At 32.6% G+C, this 22381-nt stretch overlaps 4 protein-coding genes across 6 annotated transcripts; 1 reads left to right on the forward strand and 3 right to left on the reverse strand.

The window, feature by feature from the left end:
- Positions 1–3452: 3452 nt before the first annotated feature.
- On the reverse strand, positions 3453–4912 carry LOC120267883 (GATA zinc finger domain-containing protein 15-like). Its single transcript, XM_039275556.1, has 2 exons — positions 4888–4912; positions 3453–4480 (listed from the first exon to the last, which is right to left on the reverse strand). The coding sequence occupies exon 2, from the start codon at positions 4361–4363 to the stop codon at positions 3821–3823; it is 543 nt and encodes a 180-aa protein (XP_039131490.1). The 5' UTR covers positions 4364–4480; positions 4888–4912; the 3' UTR covers positions 3453–3820.
- Positions 4913–12639: 7727 nt separating this feature from the next.
- On the reverse strand, positions 12640–13236 carry LOC120267155. The gene has a single exon (XM_039274858.1). It carries the CDS (start codon positions 13234–13236, stop codon positions 12640–12642), a length of 597 nt encoding a protein of 198 aa, XP_039130792.1.
- Positions 13237–14246: 1010 nt separating this feature from the next.
- LOC120267879 (probable ribosome biogenesis protein RLP24) lies at positions 14247–17514 on the reverse strand. 3 transcript variants are annotated; one of them, XM_039275551.1, is made up of 6 exons: positions 17171–17514; positions 16959–17038; positions 15697–15809; positions 14979–15092; positions 14724–14860; positions 14247–14612 (listed from the first exon to the last, which is right to left on the reverse strand). In XM_039275551.1, the coding sequence occupies exons 3-6, from the start codon at positions 15775–15777 to the stop codon at positions 14444–14446; spliced, it is 501 nt and encodes a 166-aa protein (XP_039131485.1). In that variant the 5' UTR covers positions 15778–15809; positions 16959–17038; positions 17171–17514; the 3' UTR covers positions 14247–14443. The 3 variants fall into 3 exon arrangements, with proteins under 3 accessions (XP_039131485.1, XP_039131484.1, XP_039131487.1); XM_039275550.1 differs by having other exon boundaries at positions 16959–17044; XM_039275553.1 differs by lacking the exon at positions 16959–17038.
- Positions 17515–20466: 2952 nt separating this feature from the next.
- Positions 20467–21619, forward strand: LOC120267828 (chitinase 2-like). Its single transcript, XM_039275507.1, has one exon. It carries the CDS (start codon positions 20492–20494, stop codon positions 21461–21463), a length of 972 nt encoding a protein of 323 aa, XP_039131441.1. The 5' UTR covers positions 20467–20491; the 3' UTR covers positions 21464–21619.
- The last annotated feature ends 762 nt before the right edge of the window (positions 21620–22381 follow it).

Genomic DNA, 22381 nt, shown 5'->3' on the forward strand with positions numbered 1-22381 from the left:
TAAACTCCATGAATCACATAGATGTTTAAGCTTTGTTGATGAGACATATCAGGAAAGAACAAGCTAGGTATAAACCACACGACCCTTGTCCAAGAAATCTTTAATGGCTTTAAACATCCAGTTTTTCGAGATCCAACGGTCAAAAATACAACTGTGAGAAGCATTTGCAATGCAGAAGGTGGTACACATAAGTAGAGTTAATATTTTATATTATATGTACACTTATTTTGCATGAGTTTTGGGATTCGATCTCGAGTCATCATTGAAACAAATATTTTTACATAATAGACATGATATTAATAAACAAAAAGTGTAGTCTATATCATAGTTGTATGTATATATATATATGTTAATTAATGTAATTTATCAATTTTTTAATATATTTATATAGGCTCTCAACATTTTTTTATTCTATATATAATTGATATTGATCATTGAACAATTAAAAGAAAGGGGCACCATTTATTTAATTAATAACAGGTTTTTATTAATATTAATAAATAAATATATATTATTTAATTAATAATATATATACACACACGGGGGTCTTGCTTACTAAAATCAAATTTGAATATTTGTGGAGAAAAAAGCCTAAGCAGAACAAACCCTTTAGGTTAAGCCAAGGTATACAGGCATATAAAAAAGCCCAAAAATATGTGATTTATAGTACAGTGGCAAGCCCAGCCCTTTCATTTGGCCAAATTTGTGCATAAGCCAACATCTTGAGGATTTTATGATTCTTAGGATACATTATTGTAGAATTAAGGAAGGTGGTTATATTATTTAGGAATAAGATTGTTATAATCAATCCTTTGAAGCTGCACCAAATTCAAAGAAGACCAGTCTGGAAAACATAGCTATTGCTAGCAAAGCACAATTTGAAGTCCTTCGGACCATATACAAACAAAGCAATTGTGAAGAGATGTAAATATTAGTAGGGAGCTACCACAGTGAGACTATTCCTAAATCCTTCTTTAGGTGTCTAGGCACAACTATGTATTTATTGTATTATTAGTTTTGTATTGTTTGCTATATTCATATTTGTTATTCCTGTTCCAATAGTGAATTTTTTGTAGCTGTTTTTTAGTTTTCACTTCTATTAGACTGAGTTTGGTTTTGCTTTTTATATATTGTTATTTCTATGTGGTCACTCTATATATATATTTAAGGAAGGGATGCGGTTTGTTGACTTTATCATTTATAATATTTAAAACTTGTAACTGATGCCTAATTTTCTGCTGATGTTATTGATACACAGTTGATTGATAATGTGACTTCCAGTAGAATATGCAGACATTAATTGATATATTACCCAATACCGATATTATTGTTAAGAGCCATAAATAAATACAACAATTTAAAAGTATGAAGTCTAAGCAATGTACCCTACAGTAATGCAAACTGAACACAACAACTTTGACATGAATATTACTTGACATACCAGAATTTCCTACACTCTGTTTCACTAGACAAAATTTAATTTCATATATGTGCAGGTTGATGGGGAAACTTTGATTTTAGGGAGGGGGGAGATAAAAAATTTAATATTCAATGTATCAATCCAAATCTAGCAATTGAAATAATAGTTAATACTCCCTCCGTTCTTTTATATCTGTCATAAACTCATGTTTTTTTCTGTCATTTTTTATTATCAAGAAGTATTTATTTATTTTTTTTCCCAAAACTACCATAATACTTTATTCAATTCTCTTCTTGGAATTAAATATAAGAGAGAAATGTGAAGATATAAATTAGGGGTAATTTTGTTATTCACAACAGATAAAAAGTAACGGAGGAAGTAATCAATATGTATGGGAATTAAGCTCTAACTGAACAACTAAATAAAATAGATGTGACTAAAACTTGATCAAATTTGTTCGTGTGTTGTTTTTTAAGAGTAGAGTGTTTCAATGAAGAATTGAAATTAATATATAATTAATAAGTAGGGAAAGCTCTAACTGAACAACTAAATAAAATAGACATGTAACTAAAACATGATCAATTTGTTCCTGTTGCTTTTTAAGAGTAGAATGTTTTAATGAAGAATTTGCTTAAACTCTTTTATTGACAGAGTTATTGCAAAATATATATAATTTTTTTTTGAAGAAAATATTATTTCAAGAATGCAGTGAAGAAAAAAATAACTCTTAATTACATCAATAAAGAAGAGCGAAAAATATATAACAACAACAACAAAGAATATGCATGGCTCATCCATAAAAGATAAGTTACATTAATTGACAAAGTGGCCAATGTAAATCCTAAATCGCTAGTTTGTCTCACACAAATTAATCAAACATATAGAAATTCATTGATGTATTCATATATATACATCCAATAAAGAATAACAATTTTCAAAACTTGTTCTATGTACTGATATCTGCTGGACATTCTGAAATGTTGATTTTTTTAGACCATTCAGGAATTGTATTTTGCTTATCTAAAGCTAGCAACTGCTGCAATTCCTCACCGGAATGAGGCGAGAAAAAACTCAATCATGGTGTCTATTGAGAAAGGAGGGATATCATCACTATAAGATTATTCACTGCAGAAGCTTCAGCTGGTTCTGAATTTGCTTAAGTTGTGGTACAGGTCGTGGGCATGGACATGGGCAAAGACGGAGAGGTGCAAAAATTAGAATCAAAACCAGCCATCATCCCATGACCCGTTGCTGATGCTTCTTTTCCTTCTGCATGATAACATTCAATATTATTTGTTCTGCTTCTGTCTACCTGCAATGAAACTACAGAATTGAAGCTGGTTGGGTGCCCATGATTTCTTCAGTATAAGCTTCAATTGATAAAGTGGCCAATGTAAATCCTAAAATGCTGGTTTGGAGAAGCTGTAACAAGAAAAAGGGTCTGGTCTGGCACAAATTGATGCTTGAGCTGGAGAAAATTCTGTAAACTGATATTCAACGAGCTTGGAGGATGATTGAATGGGGTAACTAATTAATTGTCTCAGTGCTCTAGTTTTCTTGTTAATTTGATGTCCTGCTGTACATACTAGTACACTATAATTCAAATCTTTGGTGAATTTGGTGAATTTAAAAATGAACAATTTGAACATTGCTTTGTGATTAGAACTGAAGTAATGTAGACAGAGTGCATTGAGAGCCTTGTCCTCGGATTTATCATGATTAATTTTGGAGCTTACTGATCTTGGAATAATTGTATTCTCTGAAGCTGATCACTGCCTCACAGTATGATTGGGAAATAACTGTACATGAATAACTGCTACTGTTTAGGATTAGTTTTTTAACAGACGTAATTAATGATCATCGAGTCCAGAATCAATTAATATGACAGAAGTTGAAATTTCATTAAAAATTCTTGCACAATATACAAGTACAATATTATCGGAGAAAATATCATCTTTTTATTTCTCTTAAAATAAAATATATTTACAAAAATTCATTGATGTATTCATATATATATACATCCAATAAAGAATAACAATTTTCTAAACTTGTTCTATGTACTGATCAATCTGCTGTACATTATGAAATGTTGATTTTTTTAGACCATTCAGGAATCATATTCTGCTCATCTGAAGGTGGCAACTGCTGCAATTCCTCACCGGAATAAGACGAGAAAAACTCAATCATGTTGTCTATTGAAGAAAGAGAAATATCATCAATATAAGATTCATTCACTGCAGAAGCTTCAGCTGGTTCTGTATTTGCTTGAGTTGCGTTGGTCGTGGGCTTGGACATGGGCAAGGACGGAGGAGTAGCTTGGCAATAAGAATCAGAACCGGCCATCGTTCTATGATCCACTGTTGATGCTGCTGCTTCTTCTACATGATCATAGCAACCTGTTCATGCTGCTGTTGCTGCTTCCTTTTCTGCATGATCATTGCATCCAATATTATTTGTTGTGTTTCTTGTCTCTGGTACTACTGCTAGTTCATCAGCATTATTAATGTTGTTATTGTTGTTGTCATCCACTTTCATTAGATCAGCAGCCCATGCTTCATAGTCTTCCACATTAATGTTGTTGTTGCTGTTGTCGTTAGTTATAATTTCAGTCCATAGATTATCAGCCCATGCTACAAAGCCTTCCATATTGTTGTTGCTGTTGTTGTCGTCGTTAATTTGATTAGCAGCCCTTGCTTCAAAGCCTTCCATATTGTTGTTGTTGTTAATTGGATTAGCAGCCCTTGCTTCAAAGCCTTCCATATTGTTGTTGTTGTTAATTGGATTAGCAGCACATGCTTCAATGCCTTCCATATTGTTGTTGTTGTTGTTAATTGGATTTGCGGCCCATGCTTCACAGCCTTCCATATTGTTGGCAGGCAATAACAAACACTTCTCCTGATCGCCTATTTGTGTTTTTCTTTTTTTGGACACTGTCATGTTCATTTGTGACTCGGCCGGTACCACGACTTGATCACTTCTATTGTTGCTGATGCCGCTGTAGTTGTTAATTTCCTCTCCTCTGCCAGATTCTTGTATACAACAAAGCACCAACTCTGTAGCCTAATTAAAAACATGCATGCATTAATAATCACATTGTAAATCAACCATCATCTAGATATCTAAAAATCAATAATTAATTACTCCTAAATACTTCATTGAATAAACATTAATGGAAGTGTATATATGTTTTGAATCATATATAATTCAATATATAAATTGTGAATCAGAAGGCGTTAGTAAATTAATAAATGAATTAATAAATTATAAATCAATAATTAATTACTCCTAGCTAATTGCTTCATTAATATTTAGTTTCATTGAATAAATATTAATGAAAGTGTATATATGTTTTGAATAATATATAATTCAATATATATATATATATATACATAGTGAATCAGAAGGAGTTAATTAATTAATTAATTAATAAATTAGTAGATAGGTAACTAGTTGAGTTAATTAATTACCTGTGGATTTGAGTTACGATAGAAAGAGTGATCAACCCTCAGACTCATGCATGACCCATCTAGTTTTCTTCCTTATTTGATCCATGGCATGTCATAGGTCGCTGTTGTGCTGCCTACATGCACACCCGCTTCTATCATGTATCTTCTTGTTAGTGCCGCTCATATGCCAACACCCATCCTCCGGCTTGACGTAACAACCTCATGCTCCTTGACTTGATTTTTGGCTCTTGTGAAGTAGTAGCTCTTGCCATCTTGAGAATATCTCGTGTTGTCTACATGAACATACAATCAATCAATTTATCAATAATAATCAATGAAATTTCATGCTCTTATATAAGATATATTCACAATTAAACTTGATCCACCATGTATCATGATCAAGAACTCAAGAACATATATAATAATTATAATAATAACAACAACATCAATAATATAATCATTATTTTTACTTACTTTAGGCAGATTCATGTCCGTAGAATAGACATCATACTCTCTCGATCATGTACGGAGGGAAAGGTTTTTGAAAAAGTTTATTCAAAAGATAGACCATCATCAAATCTTCATCACTTGGTCTAAAATAGAAACCGGGAATAATTGGACAAGCTCCTTCAATTGACGCCATGAATTGCAATTGATTACAATTAGTTTTCTTCAACTCCAAAAACTAAGAAATCAAGCAATTGATGAAACTCTCTAATAAAATAGCAACTTCTATATATATATATATATATATATATATATAAGAAAATAGAATACAAATTAAAAAATATACATTTTTTTAAATTTTGTGATTTAAAATTATAACAGATTTTTATATTAAATTTTAAAATAAATAAGATATGTCATTTAAATTTTTATAAAAATAGCATCACTTTAGATATCCAAATATATAATTAAGCAAAAAGCGTACAAATTAAACAAATATTTAAAAATTTTAAATTTGTTATTTGATATGATAGATCATTTACAAATTTAAAATAGATAAGATAAATCGTTTAAATTTCTACAAAATAGAAGCACAAATTAAAAAAAATATATTTAAATTTTGAAATTTTAAATTTTAACATATTTTTACATTAAAGTTTTAAAATAGATATGATAAATCATTTTAATTTTTATAAAAAATAGAAGCTTCTATTTAGATAATCTAGATATATAATTAAGCAAAAATCGCACAAATTAAACAAATATTTAAAAATTTTAAATTTGTTATTTGATAGATCATTTACAAATTTAAAATTGATAAGATAAATCATTTAAATTTCTACAAAATAGAAGCTTCTAGTTAGATATCTATATATAATTAAGCAAAAAAAGCATACAAATTAAACAAATATGCAAAAATTTTAAATTCGTTATTTGAAGATAAATCATTTGAATTTCTACAAAATAGAGCTCCTATTTAGATATTTAGATATATAATTAAGCAAAAAAGCATACAAATTAAAAAAATATTTAAAATTTTTAAATTTGTTATCATTTAAAATTTTAAAATGTATAAGTTAAATCATTTAGATTTCTACAAAATAGAACCTTCTATTTAGATATATAAAGAAAAGCATATAAATAATAAAATATATATTTTATTTTCAAATTCATAATTTTGGAAAATTTTTATATTAATGTTTTAATTTAAAAAAAAAACAGAAATAATGAAACTTTATTTTTATTTTGTACAAAATCATAGTTAGATCTTTATAACAAAATAGTACGTCTCATCCAAATATTTAAGAAGAAAGCAAAACGATTAGCAAAACAATCGGACTACACAAATCTGTATATCAAAAATTTGTGTTAATAAACTATGCTCAAATCGTGCAGCATGGGCTTTCAGATCTCATAGATTTTAAAACCAATTTTTTATCCTGTCACTCATGAGTGGAAATTATGTTATGGTATTGTTTTTACACTTAAGCTACCTAGTCAATTTTGATTCTTGAAAATTATATTCGTAATCAATCAATTCCTAAAGAAACATACAGTACCATGACATCACTTGTTTGGATGATGATGGCCAAGTGTTTCAAGTTTTCCAACTATAAACAGTATAAATAGTTATTATTATTATTTGATAATGTGGCTAAACCAAATTTATTGAAATTAGTTTAATAAACTTAGGTAGTGTTTGGTTACAAATAATGATTACCCCATGGAGAGGAATTATTGCTTGATTTTGATAGATACTCATATTTGGGTATCTATGAGAGGGGATTAATTGCCCTTTGAAGGGTAATAAAATCCCTCTTGGGAGGGTAATGGCCATTCCTTTCATGGAAAATTCCCATTTTACCCCTCCCCAAATTTATTTTTATTAAAAATTATTAATTTAATTAAATAATTAATTCCAATAATTATTAAACTAATCAATTTTATTTAAATAATTAAAATTAATAATGATATTTAAAATATTTATAAATTAAGAAATCAATTAATTATCTATTATTTAACTACAAAAATTATTATTAAATGAATCATGTAAGAATAATTAGATTGAATAATAATTACATAATTTAATGCATAACTACAATGCCTATAGTTAATTTAAATACTAAAAATAAACCAATATGTCATATATAAATATTATTTTTAGATTAAGGGTATAATGGTAATTTTCTCATATATTCTCTTCTAACTTTTTACATTCTCAATAAATTTTCCCTCCAACCAAACAAAGTTTTCATTCCTAGCCTTCTCCCTAAAGTTTTCATTCATTTTCCCTTCTCTAAAGTTTTCATTCACATTTCTAGTTGTGTTCCGCCATCCAAACGCTACCTCAGTGTGTAAAGAAAAAGCTATGGATATAAAATAAACAAAAGTCCATCAAATGTGGAACAAACATTCATAAAAACCTGCTCTATTATGATTGGGATCCTTAGGGATTAATCAAAGGATAAATCATTTTTACTTATTGATCAACAATCTATTAATTCTTGAGGATCAATCAGGCTATATTCTATTCTAAATAGAATATGTATCATGTTATCTTAATTTAAAAGTTTTTAAAATGCACAACTGTGATGCTTTTGCGACTTTTAACTTTTCACCTTCAATTTTGGAGAAATGATCACTTAATTGTTTTCCTTCATGCCTGAGGCGATTAATGTAAATATATATTAGAATTTTATGAATCAATAATCAGACCCACGACAAAAACTAGATTGCTAACTTTCATTCATTTGAAATTTTAAAATTTATTTTTCATAAAAAAATAGATATTGAACTCAACTTTGAAATAAAATAACAATCAACTCAATTTAACCATAAATTAGAGCGTTAGGTCTTATTCAGTATAGCTTAATCTATAAACTCATATATAGCTACAACAATTAGAGATGTAAAAAAAATCCTTAATTTTAACCATCATTCATTTTGAATTTCAAAATTTGTTCTTCAATTATGACTGATTCAATGTAGCAGCATGTATAAACACTTGTCTTATAGATATAATATAGTTTTACATTTAAATTTAAATAATAATATATTTTCTACTTTATTTTATAGTTATTAGTAAGTATGTAAATATTGTTAAAACCTACAATGTATTCTTTTGTTAATTATTCTGAACCTGAGTAATATCAAACATGAACAACTCAATCAAAAAGACAATAATAGCAGCAACAATTGAGTGGACAGTAAACATCGCAACTTGAATAACATAGAATTTTAAGTTTGGTCAATTACAGTAAAAACAAACATGAAAAACTCCCTCAATCGCATAGATGTTTAAGTTTGGTCGATGATGGTAAAATCAAACATGTCAAACTCCATCAATCGCGTAGATGTTTAAGTTTGGTCGATGATGGTAAAATCAAACATGTAAAACTCCATGAATCACATAGATGTTTAAGCTTTGTTGATGAGACAGATCAGGAAAGAACAAGCCAGGTATAAGACCCTGTTTGGCTACCATTAAATTCCATAGCAATGGCCACCATTCCTATGAAATTTAATATTACATAGGAAATCATAGGAATTGGTGTTTGGGTATTCTTTTTACAGTTTAAAATTCCTATGAAATCACATGATTCCATAGGAATTTTACAAAGTGGTGGAACCCAATTTTTTTTTTCCTTTGTTTTTCGTGTGGCCGTTGTGAACGAGTGTGAAGGGCTTTCATTTGGATCGACGAGCCGCCGCCACAACCTCTCGACCGCCACCATCCCTCCCGGTGAAGAAACGACCTCGCCACGATCACAACCACGACTGCCCGCCGCCCCATGGCTCCTCGACCTCATCGCTTACTGTGGATCTCATCACCACTCTTCTTCTCTCCCTCATCTCCCCTTTTTCACCTCCCCGTCCCAACCCCCCACTCCGCCGGATCCCACACCCGATCCCTACTCCGCCGGGCCGTCTTTGGCTTCATCGAGCGTTATCGCACGTGACACCCTAGATTGCCCGTCGCCAGGGCTAGGCGCTGCTGGATTTGGAGATGGATAGTCCTACACAAGTTTATAAAAACCTTATCTAATTACGTTTGATGCTTGCAAATGCTTCAGGGAAGGTGCCACAAGGAGCGTTCGGTTTTTGAAGGTCCTTGGATCCGCAAACCCGCTTATCTTTGACAACTCCTACTTCACGTAAATCACTTGCATCAGTGTTTCATTACTATTTCTATTGCGATTGTTATATTTCACTCACGTTTAATACTTATGATGCTTGTTTTACTTGCAGTGAGCTCCTGAGCGGAGAGAAAGAAGGCCTTCTTCAGCTTCCTTCCGACAAGGCACTTCTCATCGACCTGCTTTTCCGTCCCTTGGTGGATAAATATGCAGATGGTATGTATATCCTTTAGTATTAAATTCACTCATCTGGTCTCTTTGTGAATTATACATCTAAGAATCTCATTCTTGTACTCACATTGATTTGTCCACTCAAGTCAAGACATTTTTAAGAAATACCATGAAAGTTACTTGGTATGTTCTTTTCTTTTAAAAACATACTGAAAATGAACAATCATGCTTGATAAACAAATACATAGTGGTGTATAGGATTAGTCGAAAAAAATTTTTCGAGATCATTGGCCTCATTGTGTTAATTTATCAAATATAATAGACATGGTTGACATTTTTGTTTTGACTGGTGTGTTCATAGGATGAGGATGCCTTCTTCACTGGACTATGCCGAAGCTCACTTGAAGTTATCCCGAGCTTGGGTAAGTAACCGATAATATGTATTGTTACATTGAATCCAAGATCTTTTTACCCTTTGTTTTTCTTTCTTCCAGTTGCTAAGGCTTGAGGTAGCACTTATCTTTCCATTTGAAGCGCTGGTGGCATTCGGAGACCAACATAGTAATGAAAGAAACATCTCCGTAATAAGATATCTATCATTTTTTTCTTCTTTCACAGGTGAGCATATGCTTTGATTTTATTTGTCTTTGTTAAAGCTTGTTTCTAGAACATTTCGCCCCATCAATTGATGCCACAAGAGAGCACTCGTATTATGAAAAGAAATGAATTATTGATGTATATATGTCATCTTCGTTTTATTGATATGATTATTCCTTTACATTGTTCCAGAGACTGTAGTAATCGAGATTTGGTTTGAAGGTGGTTGTGTTGAGTAGGCCATAGTTTCCGCTCAATCAAGCTTTTGTCTGCGAAAGTAAGTCTTTGTGTCATATTTTTGAAGCCATTCCAAGTCGATCCAAATACCTACTGTGTTGAAGCCGAAACAAATGTGAGCAAATTACTAGTTTTTCTATTACTTGACTTTGAAACTATATTGATATATATGGCATTGTCTCACCAAAAGCTGAAAACAAATGAATTTGTTACAAGGTTTCTGCCATTGTTGTAGGCCCCTCCTGCTTCACCAACCCTAGGCTTTTGCCGAACTTCCTGAGCTTCTAAGTATGCTTTGAAGATTTACGGAAGACCGATTCCTCACGATCAAGATACTTGGGATCAAGAATCCTGTCAATCAAGTGTTCATCCACACCTACAAACTTGTTGGAAATCAGAGTCACCAACTGAAATTTCACTTTTCAGGTAACTTGTTTCTAGTTAGATATCAACCAGGGAATTTCTCTAGACCAGATATTAATGCTATAGGGGGAAAATCCATGAGGGTGCCAATCTTCGTGGAAAGAATAGGATTGAAAGGCTGCCATACCTCAGCAGTAACACTTGCTAATTAACAAACTGTTGCATGACATCTTGTTTCTCTTTGGTTCTTATATAGTGAATTTGTTTATGTAAACTTGAAGTTATAATTCAGTAGCTCAAGTTCTTTGGGCAACATTGTTTGGTATTTTTCAAAATTGATAGAATTTTAGTGGGTCAAATAATAATTTTGTTGAATTGTTTGATATTCCAGAATTGATAGAATTTTTTTGGTTGCATAGATGACAACTCAAGAGAAGACCGACACAAAGGGCCAAAATGGAATGAAAATCATAGGGCTCATCTAGTGAAATTGTTGTGTGATTATAATGTTCCAGCGTACCGCTCACAAAATGGATGGACTAAAGAAGCATGGAATAGAATATTTACGTGACATGGTAACGAAATTCCCTAATTTAAAATGCACTTTCGTTGTACAAGTTAAAAGCATTAGAACAAGAGCTAAAAATTTACAAGCTTCTAAAGGGGTTTCTTGAATTAAGTGGCTTTGGATGGGATTATGAAAAATATGGTAGAAGCCACTTTGAAGAAGTTTGAGGCACCACTACTTGAGGTATATATTTTTTATCGCATAATTTACAAACTTTTATGCAATGATTTATCTTAATCATTTTTCATCAAAACATGCGAGAGAAATAAAGAAGCTCGAAGATGGCACCAAAAACCCTTTCCATATTTCACCTGACTGCAGAGATTTATGAGGGTAAAAATGTGTTGTTTACTAATCTTTGTTTTAAAAGATTTGTTCATATATTTTTCTAATAATTTGTACATTTATTACACAAGGAGATATCCGAGAAGGAAGGCGGCTCTCGTGATGTAGATTATTATGCAAATGTATCAATGGACACTCCATCTCCAAGCATTCCGGCTCCAAATGATCACATCAATCATTGTCTACACCGAAATAGAGAGCAGAGGATCCCGATTTTTACACAAGTGGAGCCTCCATGCAGATCAACCAAATATTTCACAACCCCAAAACTCATGTAGTGCAAGTCGACAAAGGGTAGGAGATGAAGTACAAAGAAGGAAAAAGGAGCGAAAGCGATGTTCAAGAGTCATTCTTAGAACAATATATAGATATGCGTCGAGTTGAGACGGACAGATTTATTGATGCTATGAAAATGAACCGGGTAGAGGAGAAATACACCATAGGAGAATGCATGGCGGCATTTAATGTATTGTGTGATCAATTTCCAGATGAAGATTTTGTTAAAATTACAACATTGTTTTAAAGATAAGGACAATCGTGAAATCTTCTTGAGTCTCATCAATGAAGAAAAGGAAAGCCCCGTTGTGGCTTAGGCAAATGATTAATTAAAAACAATGTGATGTTCTATGTTTTTTTATATTTAGTTACATGTAAACCGTTTTGGTTTATGTAAGACGTTATGTTGAAATGACTTGAATGTTTTTATGTAAGACATTATATTTATAAGATGTATTTATTTGTTTGAGATATACTTGTTTATTTTGCTTTGGCGGGTTTTGAAATATTTGTGGATAGTCTATTACTTAATAACAAGAAAAGTGGATTTTATAAATAAGATAACATTGATAAAGTTACATATTGATAATTGTAGCCCCAAAATAAAACAACATAGAGAAACTTACACATCAATTAAATTACATTTCTACGATAGTTACAATAATCATTCCACATTTGCATCGCTATTTCATCTCTTTTGCGAGCACCTGCAATACGATCAGAGTTCAGTACGTTGACATCATTTTGATATGTATCATCTCCATTTGGGACGGTAACTTCGTCAGCTCCATTATTGATTTCTTCGATTTCATCCGTGCCATTGTGTATACGTATGAAATTATGCAACACACATGCGGAAACTACTATATCAGTTTGGGAATCTATTGGATGAAAGGTTGCAACTTTAAGTATAGGAAATCTCATTTTCAAGACTCCAATAATGCGTTCAACATGATTTCTCAATGAAGCATGACGCAAATTAAATAGTTCTTTGTAATTACTTGGTCTACATCCTGCCCGTCCTTGCTCCTGTAAGTGATATCGCACACCCCGGTATGGAGCAATAAATTTTGGAGTATTTGCATATCCTGCATCCACCAGATAATATTTATTGGGGGGGACATGGAATCCGTGATCAATTGAATGCTGAAGTACTCTAGCATCAGAAGCAGATCCTTCCCAACCAGCCCGAACATATACAAAACGTAGGTTAAAATCGCACGCGATCATGACATTCTGGGATAATGTTTGTTTTCTATTTCTGTAAGGATCATGGAAGGCCAAAAAAATAGTGATTGGAACATGTGTTCCATCAATAGCACCAATACAATCCTAAAATAAAAAAAACCCATAATATTTGTTAAGAGAATATATAAAAAAACATAATAATAAATAAAATGACAGTATAAAGAATTCTAACCTTGAAATATGGAAAAAAATGTCTATTATTCTGGATAATTGGTGATGTAGTTGTTGGTGGCAATTCATATATGTGAGTCATGAAAGCGATAATAAACTTCAGCACTTTTTTTAAAATAACGTGCTAACGCTTACGGAATGTTGAAAAGCGTTCTTGACGTCCACGATTACTAGCGTTGTCATAAGAGTGTACAAAAAAACATTGCTAGTTGTTCCTCGATTGTAACCCTTTTCGAGTTTCGAAGAAGAGATCTTTCTCTTAAACAATTAGATAGTGTTTGAAATATACGAGGCTCCATACGAAATTCACGCTTACAACGTGCCTCATGACCTTGAGAATTTTTGAACATATCGATCACTGTTAACATTGATGTATGACAAGGCCTAGTTTACGAACTACGGGAAATAAACTTGGTAAAATGGTGAATCAAATTCATCATCATCTTCATTAATCTTTCTCCATTGATCCAGGATCCATATTGAAACAAAAAGACTTTGAGGGCAGTAAAAATTTAAAAGTCGAGAGAGATAAGTTTCTAGAATCTGCCCTAAAAGTGTTAGCTTTTAAATAGAGAGAAATTGATGCAGCTAGTTTTTTTCAAAAATTTCAACGTCTAGTTTCATTTTCAAAAACTCCAACGGCTAGTTTCAATTTCAAAATTAAAAATTCCTATGGAAAAATTCCTGCGCAGCATCCAAACACTTTGTCATAGGAATTTTCTCTGTAGTAAATCCATAGAAATCATTTCTGAATCCTATGGAATAAAATTCCTACAGAAAAAATTACTATGCATCCAAACAGGCCCTAAATCACACCAACCTTGTCCAAGAAATCTTTAATGGCTTTAAACATCCAGTTTTTCGAGATGTCAAAAATACAACTGTGAGAAGCATTTGCAATGCAAAAGGTGGTAAAACAAACAAAGGCGGCACACTGTCAAAAAGAGACCACAGAAAGACAATGAAATGACTGCATTCAGTGAGATAAAGTTGTGATGGAAAACTCAGAATGCTCCCATCATTCTTGCATATTATCCTCTGCTTGTGATTGAGAAACTTTGACCTTGACCTTTGGAAGGGTGAGAGATGGCTCTTGTTGAAGGGCAATAGGTGCCTTGACCATATGAATGCTCTGTTCCAACTCCTTTGCTGCTGCCTTCTGCTCAATGGCTTTCTTACCCTTCATCCTGTAAAAATTTTCAAATACATTGATGATGAAACGACAACAGAGAAGCATTGGCATGCTTTATGCGTAAAAGGGTAAATCTTACTATGCAACCAGTGAAAAAGAAACCAACCTCATAGCATGATGCCTGGCCTCTCTTGCAACTCTAACCTTGTCAATCTTCTTAATGGCCTTCAGGGTGTTCTCTGTAACATTCCTATCATACCTCTCAGGCCTATTGCGCTTTCTTTCAAACTCGAAGGTTGAGTCCTTCATGAAAGATCACAGTAATATAATGATGATTGTCGACAATCTTAAATCAATATGCCAATATTTTTTTTTTAACAAGAGTAAAGAAAATAAAACATGTTCCATAAAATTCTCTCACCTGTGTCATATCCTTCCCATGCAATCTCCTATATGCCTTAGTCCATTTGACCTTGCGAGGATTTCTCTTCATTTTGAAGTTCTTATGGCATTTAGATCTGCAAAACCTGAAAATCTGCAAAGAATGCTATAGTTAAAATGGTGCCAATTCTGTTAAGAAAAAGTATAAAAGCATTACCCAAAAAATAAAGTAGCATAAGCAATGTAATAATATTTTGTTTCTTAAAAAGAACTTCTCAAACTGCTTAGCCCTTGAAGTTTACGCCATCAAGAAATGAAACATATATATAGATATAGGCTAAGCTCATAGGCATCCCCATGGGAAGATCCAGAGTAAGCAACCATTGTGTCTAATAATCACTACAACATAGCAGACAAAAATACAACATATCCAAACAAGAGTGCTAAGGTATGTGCCAATACGCCTGCAAATCACAATGGAACCATCACAAACTATGTGTTATCGCACCACAAAGATTTAAGTTGCAAATTGAACTTTCCAATCAATTAGGACATGCATAAACAAAAGATGGTAATCAGATTCGAAATTTGCATATTTCCCAACTACAAGAATAAATAATCCTCAAAGCATCCAACAGTTCAGAGACTTGCACATGTTATTGCATGTATAAAGACTACCACGGTGTTCATCAATTCAACCACTAGGCCACAACACAACTTTCATCCGCAATTTGAACAAAAAGACATGAATTCACTACCTTCGCATCATTGCGAACAAATTGAATGCCATGCCCTGGATAGACCGTCGAGGAACAAAACCAACACTTCTCTAACCTCATTGTACCAAATAATCAGCAGGTACAACACAGTTCTGAAATTGACAAGAAATTGTCATAATCAAATGAATATACTTCGATTTGAGTATCACAAACAAGTGAACCTAGCATTCATAATAATTAAAAAACAAAAAAACAAAAACCCACAAAGTATATAACAAACTAATTAAAAAACCTCTACTCTCATATTATAAGCATGAAGATCACAAACAAACAAGTCAAAATTCAGAATAATTTTCAAACAAATTAAATAGAGAAAACACAAGAAAGAAATCCTTCTCCCTTCCTGTTAAAATCAGCTTTCAAACAATCAATTCATCAAAACTCTACAACCAACATTCATAATCAAAACCAATCAAAATCCAAATAGTAGCTCTAATACATCAAACAACCATCAGCACCAATGAATCAAAACTCTACTAATCAGCAACAAACCAAACCACAATTTCAAAGAAAGAATACACAAAAATACTAGTCTTTCCTACAATTCATTAACAAATCAACGCAAACCAATGAACCACCACAATGAAACTAGGGATGCATTCGAGCTTTCATGTGTTCAAGCTCAGCTTGTGACTAAAAAGGAGAGCTCGAGCTCGGCTCGTGGCTCGAATTGAGCCTAATATGTTGTTTGCATATGATTTTCCTGTCAAAGATGATTTCATTTCAAAGGAAATTCAAGGACTTCCTTCATCTCCTACAATATGCAAAATGCAAGAAACATTAAAGATAGTTTGCATATAATTAACTTAAAAAATAGAAAAACATAAATTTTCCTCTAAACTTAATTATCTATAGATATATCATTCTAACCCAATAGTCATAAACCATACCCATTGGCTTATACATACTTGGGTCAAAAATTTAGTTATTTAAATAAACATACCTAATATAAATTAGGCATGCCTAATATGCTAATCTTCTCTAAAAGTTCACCATTATCAAAGCAAGAATCTCTCAAACTACAGCAAACACTGCCAGCATGCACTGAAAAGATTTAGAATCAATATCCCAAGTCTCAAACAAGAAACATCAGAAAAAATTTTCACCAATTAAATCAAAGACAGGAACTAGAGATCTACATTATATAACTTCGTCATCTTGTAAACCATCTCTTGATTATATACAAAAACCAAACACCTGAAAATCATAAAATCATAGATCAAATGCATAATCACACGTACATTTTCCGGTCGTCATCAATCTCGAGCTTCTTTTGGCAACCAGTGGTTGGATTCGGGATATTGAACTACAAATCCCAAAACTAAATCTAGGAAAAACAAACAAATCAATCCTAAATCACCGAAAAACAGAACAAAACCAGATCTTGTAGCGAAAGAGAAAGATTAGAACTAAAAGCACAAAAGAATGAAAGCAATAGAGAAAGGAAGAGGACCTGAAGGTTCTTCTCCTTGATGTAATCCCAGATCAGTTTAACAGCTTGGGTACTCGGAATCTCCTCAACACCCAGCAGCGCCTGAAGCTCAGTAGATATAGGGCAAGGCTTCGTGATGCCCCGGGACTCTCACTTCCGAGCCGGCGTCGAAGAAGGCTTGGACTCGGCCTTGACGGAGCGGATGGAGAGCTGGGCGGGGATCCTCCAAGGAAGGGAGATGACGAGCGAGAGGACGGGCTTGAGGGAGGCTGCGAGGTCGGCGGGGCGAAGGTGGAGCAGCAGGCGTAGGATATGGAGGCCGCCCGCCGGCGACAAGAGCCCCAAGGAAGAGAATGAGGAGAACAACGACAGTAGAAAGGGTTTATATTTCACTAGAAGTGGGAGGGGGGAGAACTAGGGTTTAGGGTTTGATTAATCGGAGCCGTCCATTTGGTCAATCGTATTTGATTTTGCCCTCACTGAAACGGACGGCTCTAATTTCGTCCTCAGGTGCGGGGCTTTAAAGTGAATTTAAATAATTTAAATTAGAATATAAATTTCTGGTTTTTTAAAATTATAAGGATAAATACATCGTGTTATAGCCAAAGCCACTCACTCGGACTCCCGCATGCGATCATGTATCGCATACATCACATTCTACATAATTCATACGTTATGTTAATTATATCTCAGATTATTTTTAATTTTTTATTCGTTTGTGATTGCAATGTCTCAATATCCCAATATAACTTTAAATGAGTTGACATTTAAAAATAGTGGAAATGCAAAAACACTCTCAAAATTGCGATATGTATAAATTGTCCTCCAAATTTGATTATCTATAAAAACCTCCTTTTAAAATCGTCTGATGAATTTGAAACCCTCAGCGTTTAATGGAGTTAGTTTTGAATTTTTTTGATGAAATTATCCTGCGTGGGAGTTGTGGCCAGTGAGGCGTGGTTTGACCATAAAAGTCCTTTCTTATGATAATTTTTCCTCTTGAGAGGAAGTAGTTTTTCTTGGTTAATCCCCGGGAGAACACCATTATTAATCTCGCTTTCCTTTTTCTCTTACATCTCTTCAACTTTTTCCTTTTCAAAGTTGTCGTTGCTCGGGACATCTTACTATAGGTTGGACCATCGTCGAAGCGAAAACTCCGAGCTCAACTCTTGGCATTTCAGTTGGTTTGCTCCTAAAGGTATTGAGGCGAGGTGGACGTCGTTGAAGATGTTGTCCTGTTTACCTTTTGTTTTGATATTCTGTGGGTTTATTTCTGATTTGATTAGTTGACGACAATTTCTTTGCAAGATCTACTATTATGTCCGCACTCGTGGTAGTGAACTGAGTTTTTTAAATGGTTAGGCGCCTACAAAAACATTGTCAGAGCATTCAATGATAAAAACTTTAAATTGATCTAACGAGTAAGGAAGGTCTACTATACCTTCGGTGGCGCTTGAGGTGGAGCAGATGCGCTCAGTAGAATCAGAATATCTATTAAAATCATTTTACGTTTAAATAGAAAGCTGGATAAATTTAAGCAGAGACATAACATTTTTAAACATGAACTCTGATAAATTTAAAGCGAAACATTTCCGTTTAAACAAGCTATATAATTTTAAAAGAAAACATGCACATGATAAGGATAGCCGAGAAAAAACATAAATTTTAAGCGGAATTTGGGATAATTAATCAATAATTAACTTGTACAACTATGTTTCTATTTAAATATCATCGTTTCATTTAAATTTGTGTTTATTTATGGAAACAATTTTCACGAACAACGAGCAAAATGTACAATAATATGCGATAGTTTGTGGCAAACGTATGTAACGAATATAAGTTGTCCTCTATGCTTAGTTGGCGACAATTTCTTTGCAAGATCTACTATTATGTACGCACTCGTGGTAGTGAACTGAGTAATTTAAATGGTTAACGCATACAAAAAGTTGTCCGACATTCAATGATAAAACTTTAAATTGATCTAACGAGTAAGGAAGGCCTACTAAACCTTCAGGTGGCATTGAGGTGTAACGGATACGCTCGTAGAATCCGAATATCTATTAAAATCATTTCTGTTTAAACAGAAACTGGATAAATTTAAACAGAGACGTAACATTTTAAACAGAAACTTGATAAATTTAAACGGAAACATTTCTGTTTAAACAAAAAATTGTATAATTTTAAACGGAAACATGGACATGACGTGGTAAAAAGTCTTCCAAAGTTTGTTTTAAAAAAAATGTATTAATGTTAGACTTGATGTGATTGGGCGGATTTTTTCCCATTTTTAAGGGCAATGATGGAATTTCACAACATGGACCCAGTTCAAATGACCTCCAAGGGGTAAAAAGGAAGTGAAATGATAAAGGAATGACTGTCTGGGGTATTTAAAACTTACAGGGGTTATTTGGGAAATTTTAAACAGTGTAAGGGTAAATAGTAATTTTCCCTTAAAAATATATAATTTTTTTATTATATAATTCTTTAAACTTAAATCCATAGATATATTCGAAAAATGTCTTTTTAATAAATTTATTAATTTGAATATATTTAATTTGCTTGTTATAAACATGTCATAAGAATACACATAGAGTACAATAATAATGATAACAAAAAATAAATTCTTAGACTTAATTATTTAGAGTTAGCTAAATCACATAAATTCATAAATCGGTGAAAACTTCACACCTCGTAGAGACCGAGGTTATGTGTTAATATAGACCGCGAACGACGTGACTTAGAAAATAAAAGTTATAAACCTTGAGAATAAAAAAATATCAAACAAATCAAGGAATATCAAAACATTACAACCAATCTTAAGATCACTATTTCTATCTTTAACAATTATATTCCTCCATAACCAAGGAATATCTATAGGATCACTATTTCTATCTTTAACAAGCTATATAATTATTTTCTCTTTCATTATTATTTTATAAATAACCAATTAAAAGACTAGATAAATCAAGTTTCAAAATAATTTTTTTTTCATAAAATTTCTATTAAACATTTTTATACATATAAAACCTTTAAATTGAACTCATTATTTGTAATTACATCTTAACAAATATGAAATTACTATTTAAATCCATTCCATCCATTTCTAATATCAAACCCAGGCACACCAAATAAAAAAATAGATAATATTTCATTAACAAGGCAGCGTGGCCACTCTTCTAAGTCAAAAGGCTAGCTTGCTTTTCCATCTTTGACATGGTAACCCAACTTCCACGGCCAGCCGGAATCAAAATACCCTCATATATATGTATTTACAGTACCTATAAATTCAGATACTTGGTTGCTCTCTCTCTTTCATTAATTCATCTCCATATAATATATCCAATGGCTTCCTACTCAAACTTAATTGCCAAGCTCTTCCTCCTTCTCCAAATTATAACTAGTCTTTTATCAATCTCCTCTTTTAAAACAGTTTTATCATCACTTCATGATGCAGCACCAAACTCAACTGATCTCTTCAGAGAATACATTGGTGCTGAGTTCAACGGTGTCAAGTTCTCCGACGTCCCCATAAACCCACATGTGGACTTCCACTTCATCATCTCCTTCGCCATCGACTACACAACCACCTCCAACTCCCCTTCTCCTACCAATGGCCACTTCAACATCTTTTGGGACACTGATAACCTCACCCCTTCCCAAGTAATCTCCATCAAGCAAAACCACAACAACGTCAAAGTGGCTCTCAGTTTGGGAGGAGATAGCGTCGGTGATGGCCACTACGCATACTTCAACCCATCTTCAGTAGACTCATGGGTCAGCAACGCAGTCACTTCTCTGACCAACATCATCCAACAGTACAACTTAGACGGCATCGACATCGACTACGAGCACTTCGACGCCGATCCTGACACCTTCGCCGAGTGCATCGGCCGGTTACTGACCACTCTAAAGACCAACGGGCTCATATCCTTCGCTTCCATTGCACCCTACGATGATGATCAGGTTCAAAGCCATTACCAGGCGTTGTGGCGGAAATATGGACATGTCATAGACTATGTTAACTTTCAGTTCTATGCTTATGATGCTGGAACTACGGTGTCTCAGTTTTTGGGCTATTATGAGAGGCAGAGTGAGAAGTACAAAGGTGGTAAGATTTTGGCAAGCATGGCCACTGATGGCAGTGGTGGTTTGTCTCCTCAGAATGGGTTCTTTAGGGCGTGCACTACTTTGAGGGAGCAGGGTAAACTCCCAGGTATCTTCATCTGGTCTGCTGATGATTCCATGGCCAATGGTTTCCCTTATGAGAAGCGATCCCAATCATTAATGGCCGCCACCAAAAGTCAGCTTCCATAAATTTATTTTAACAGAATATATTCTATGTTATATATGTTCGTTCTGTTTATATATATATATATATACAAGCGCTGTATACTTTGAGTTTGAGTTTGTGAAAGTTAATTTAGTATCTTGTTTGTGTTAATACATATGGATACATATTACAGATGGAAGAAAGAGTCAATTTATTTTATTTTATTTAATTAAATTCATATGTAGATTTATTAGTTTGAATTGAATTTAATCAATATTTAGGACAACTGAGATAACTGAGATAACTACTTTATCAAAAACTGAGATAACTGAGATAACATAAAAAAAAAAAATCTAAAAAGCCATACACCACGCACTATTTAAGCATAGTTATTAACAAATTTTTTTAATAATAAATCTGTGTTTTATATTAGTATGATGTTTTTTTATAAAGTTTTTTATAAGTTGGTTTTTTTCTAAAATATTTGGATCGAAGTTTCTATTTTGTTATAACGTTTCATTATATTTGTAAATAAAATAAAATAAAATAAATTTTCATTATTTGTGTTATTTTTTATTAAAATGCTAATATAAAAAATTCATCAAAATTATGAATTTAAAAATAAAATTTATATTTTATTACTTATATGATTTTCCTTTATCTAGCTAAATAGAAGCTTCTATTTTGTAGGAACTTCAATGATTTATCTTATCTAATCTAAAATTTAAAACAAGTTATTAAAAAAAAGAAATTTTAAATCGTAAATGTTTGTTTAATTTGTAAGCTTTTTTGTTTCTAATTATCCATCTAAATAGAAGCTTCTATTTTGTAGGAATTTAAATGATTTATCTTATCTATTTTTAAAATTGTAAATGATCTATCATATCAAAAAACAAATTTAAAATTTTTAAATATTTGTTTAATTTGTACGCTTTTTGCTTAATTATATATCTAGATATCTA

This window comes from Dioscorea cayenensis, chromosome 8 (assembly GCF_009730915.1).
Source record: "Dioscorea cayenensis subsp. rotundata cultivar TDr96_F1 chromosome 8, TDr96_F1_v2_PseudoChromosome.rev07_lg8_w22 25.fasta, whole genome shotgun sequence".
In the NCBI taxonomy this organism is placed as follows: Eukaryota; Viridiplantae; Streptophyta; class Magnoliopsida; order Dioscoreales; family Dioscoreaceae; genus Dioscorea; species Dioscorea cayenensis.

Excerpts from the sequence above, each read along its gene's own strand:
- LOC120267879 (XM_039275553.1), bottom strand. The coding sequence starts at position 15,777 with ATGAGGTTAGAGAAGTGTTGGTTTTGTTCCTCGACGGTCTATCCAGGG. Across the intron at positions 14,861-14,978 it reads ATGGGAAGGATATGACACAG|GACTCAACCTTCGAGTTTGA; the intron begins GTGAGAGAATTT and ends TCTTTCATGAAG. Across the intron at positions 14,613-14,723 it reads GCCAGGCATCATGCTATGAG|GATGAAGGGTAAGAAAGCCA; the intron begins GTTGGTTTCTTT and ends AAATTTTTACAG.
- LOC120267883 (XM_039275556.1), bottom strand. The coding sequence starts at position 4,363 with ATGAACATGACAGTGTCCAAAAAAAGAAAAACACAAATAGGCGATCAG.
- LOC120267155 (XM_039274858.1), bottom strand. The coding sequence starts at position 13,236 with ATGATCGCGTGCGATTTTAACCTACGTTTTGTATATGTTCGGGCTGGT.
- LOC120267828 (XM_039275507.1), top strand. The coding sequence starts at position 20,492 with ATGGCTTCCTACTCAAACTTAATTGCCAAGCTCTTCCTCCTTCTCCAA.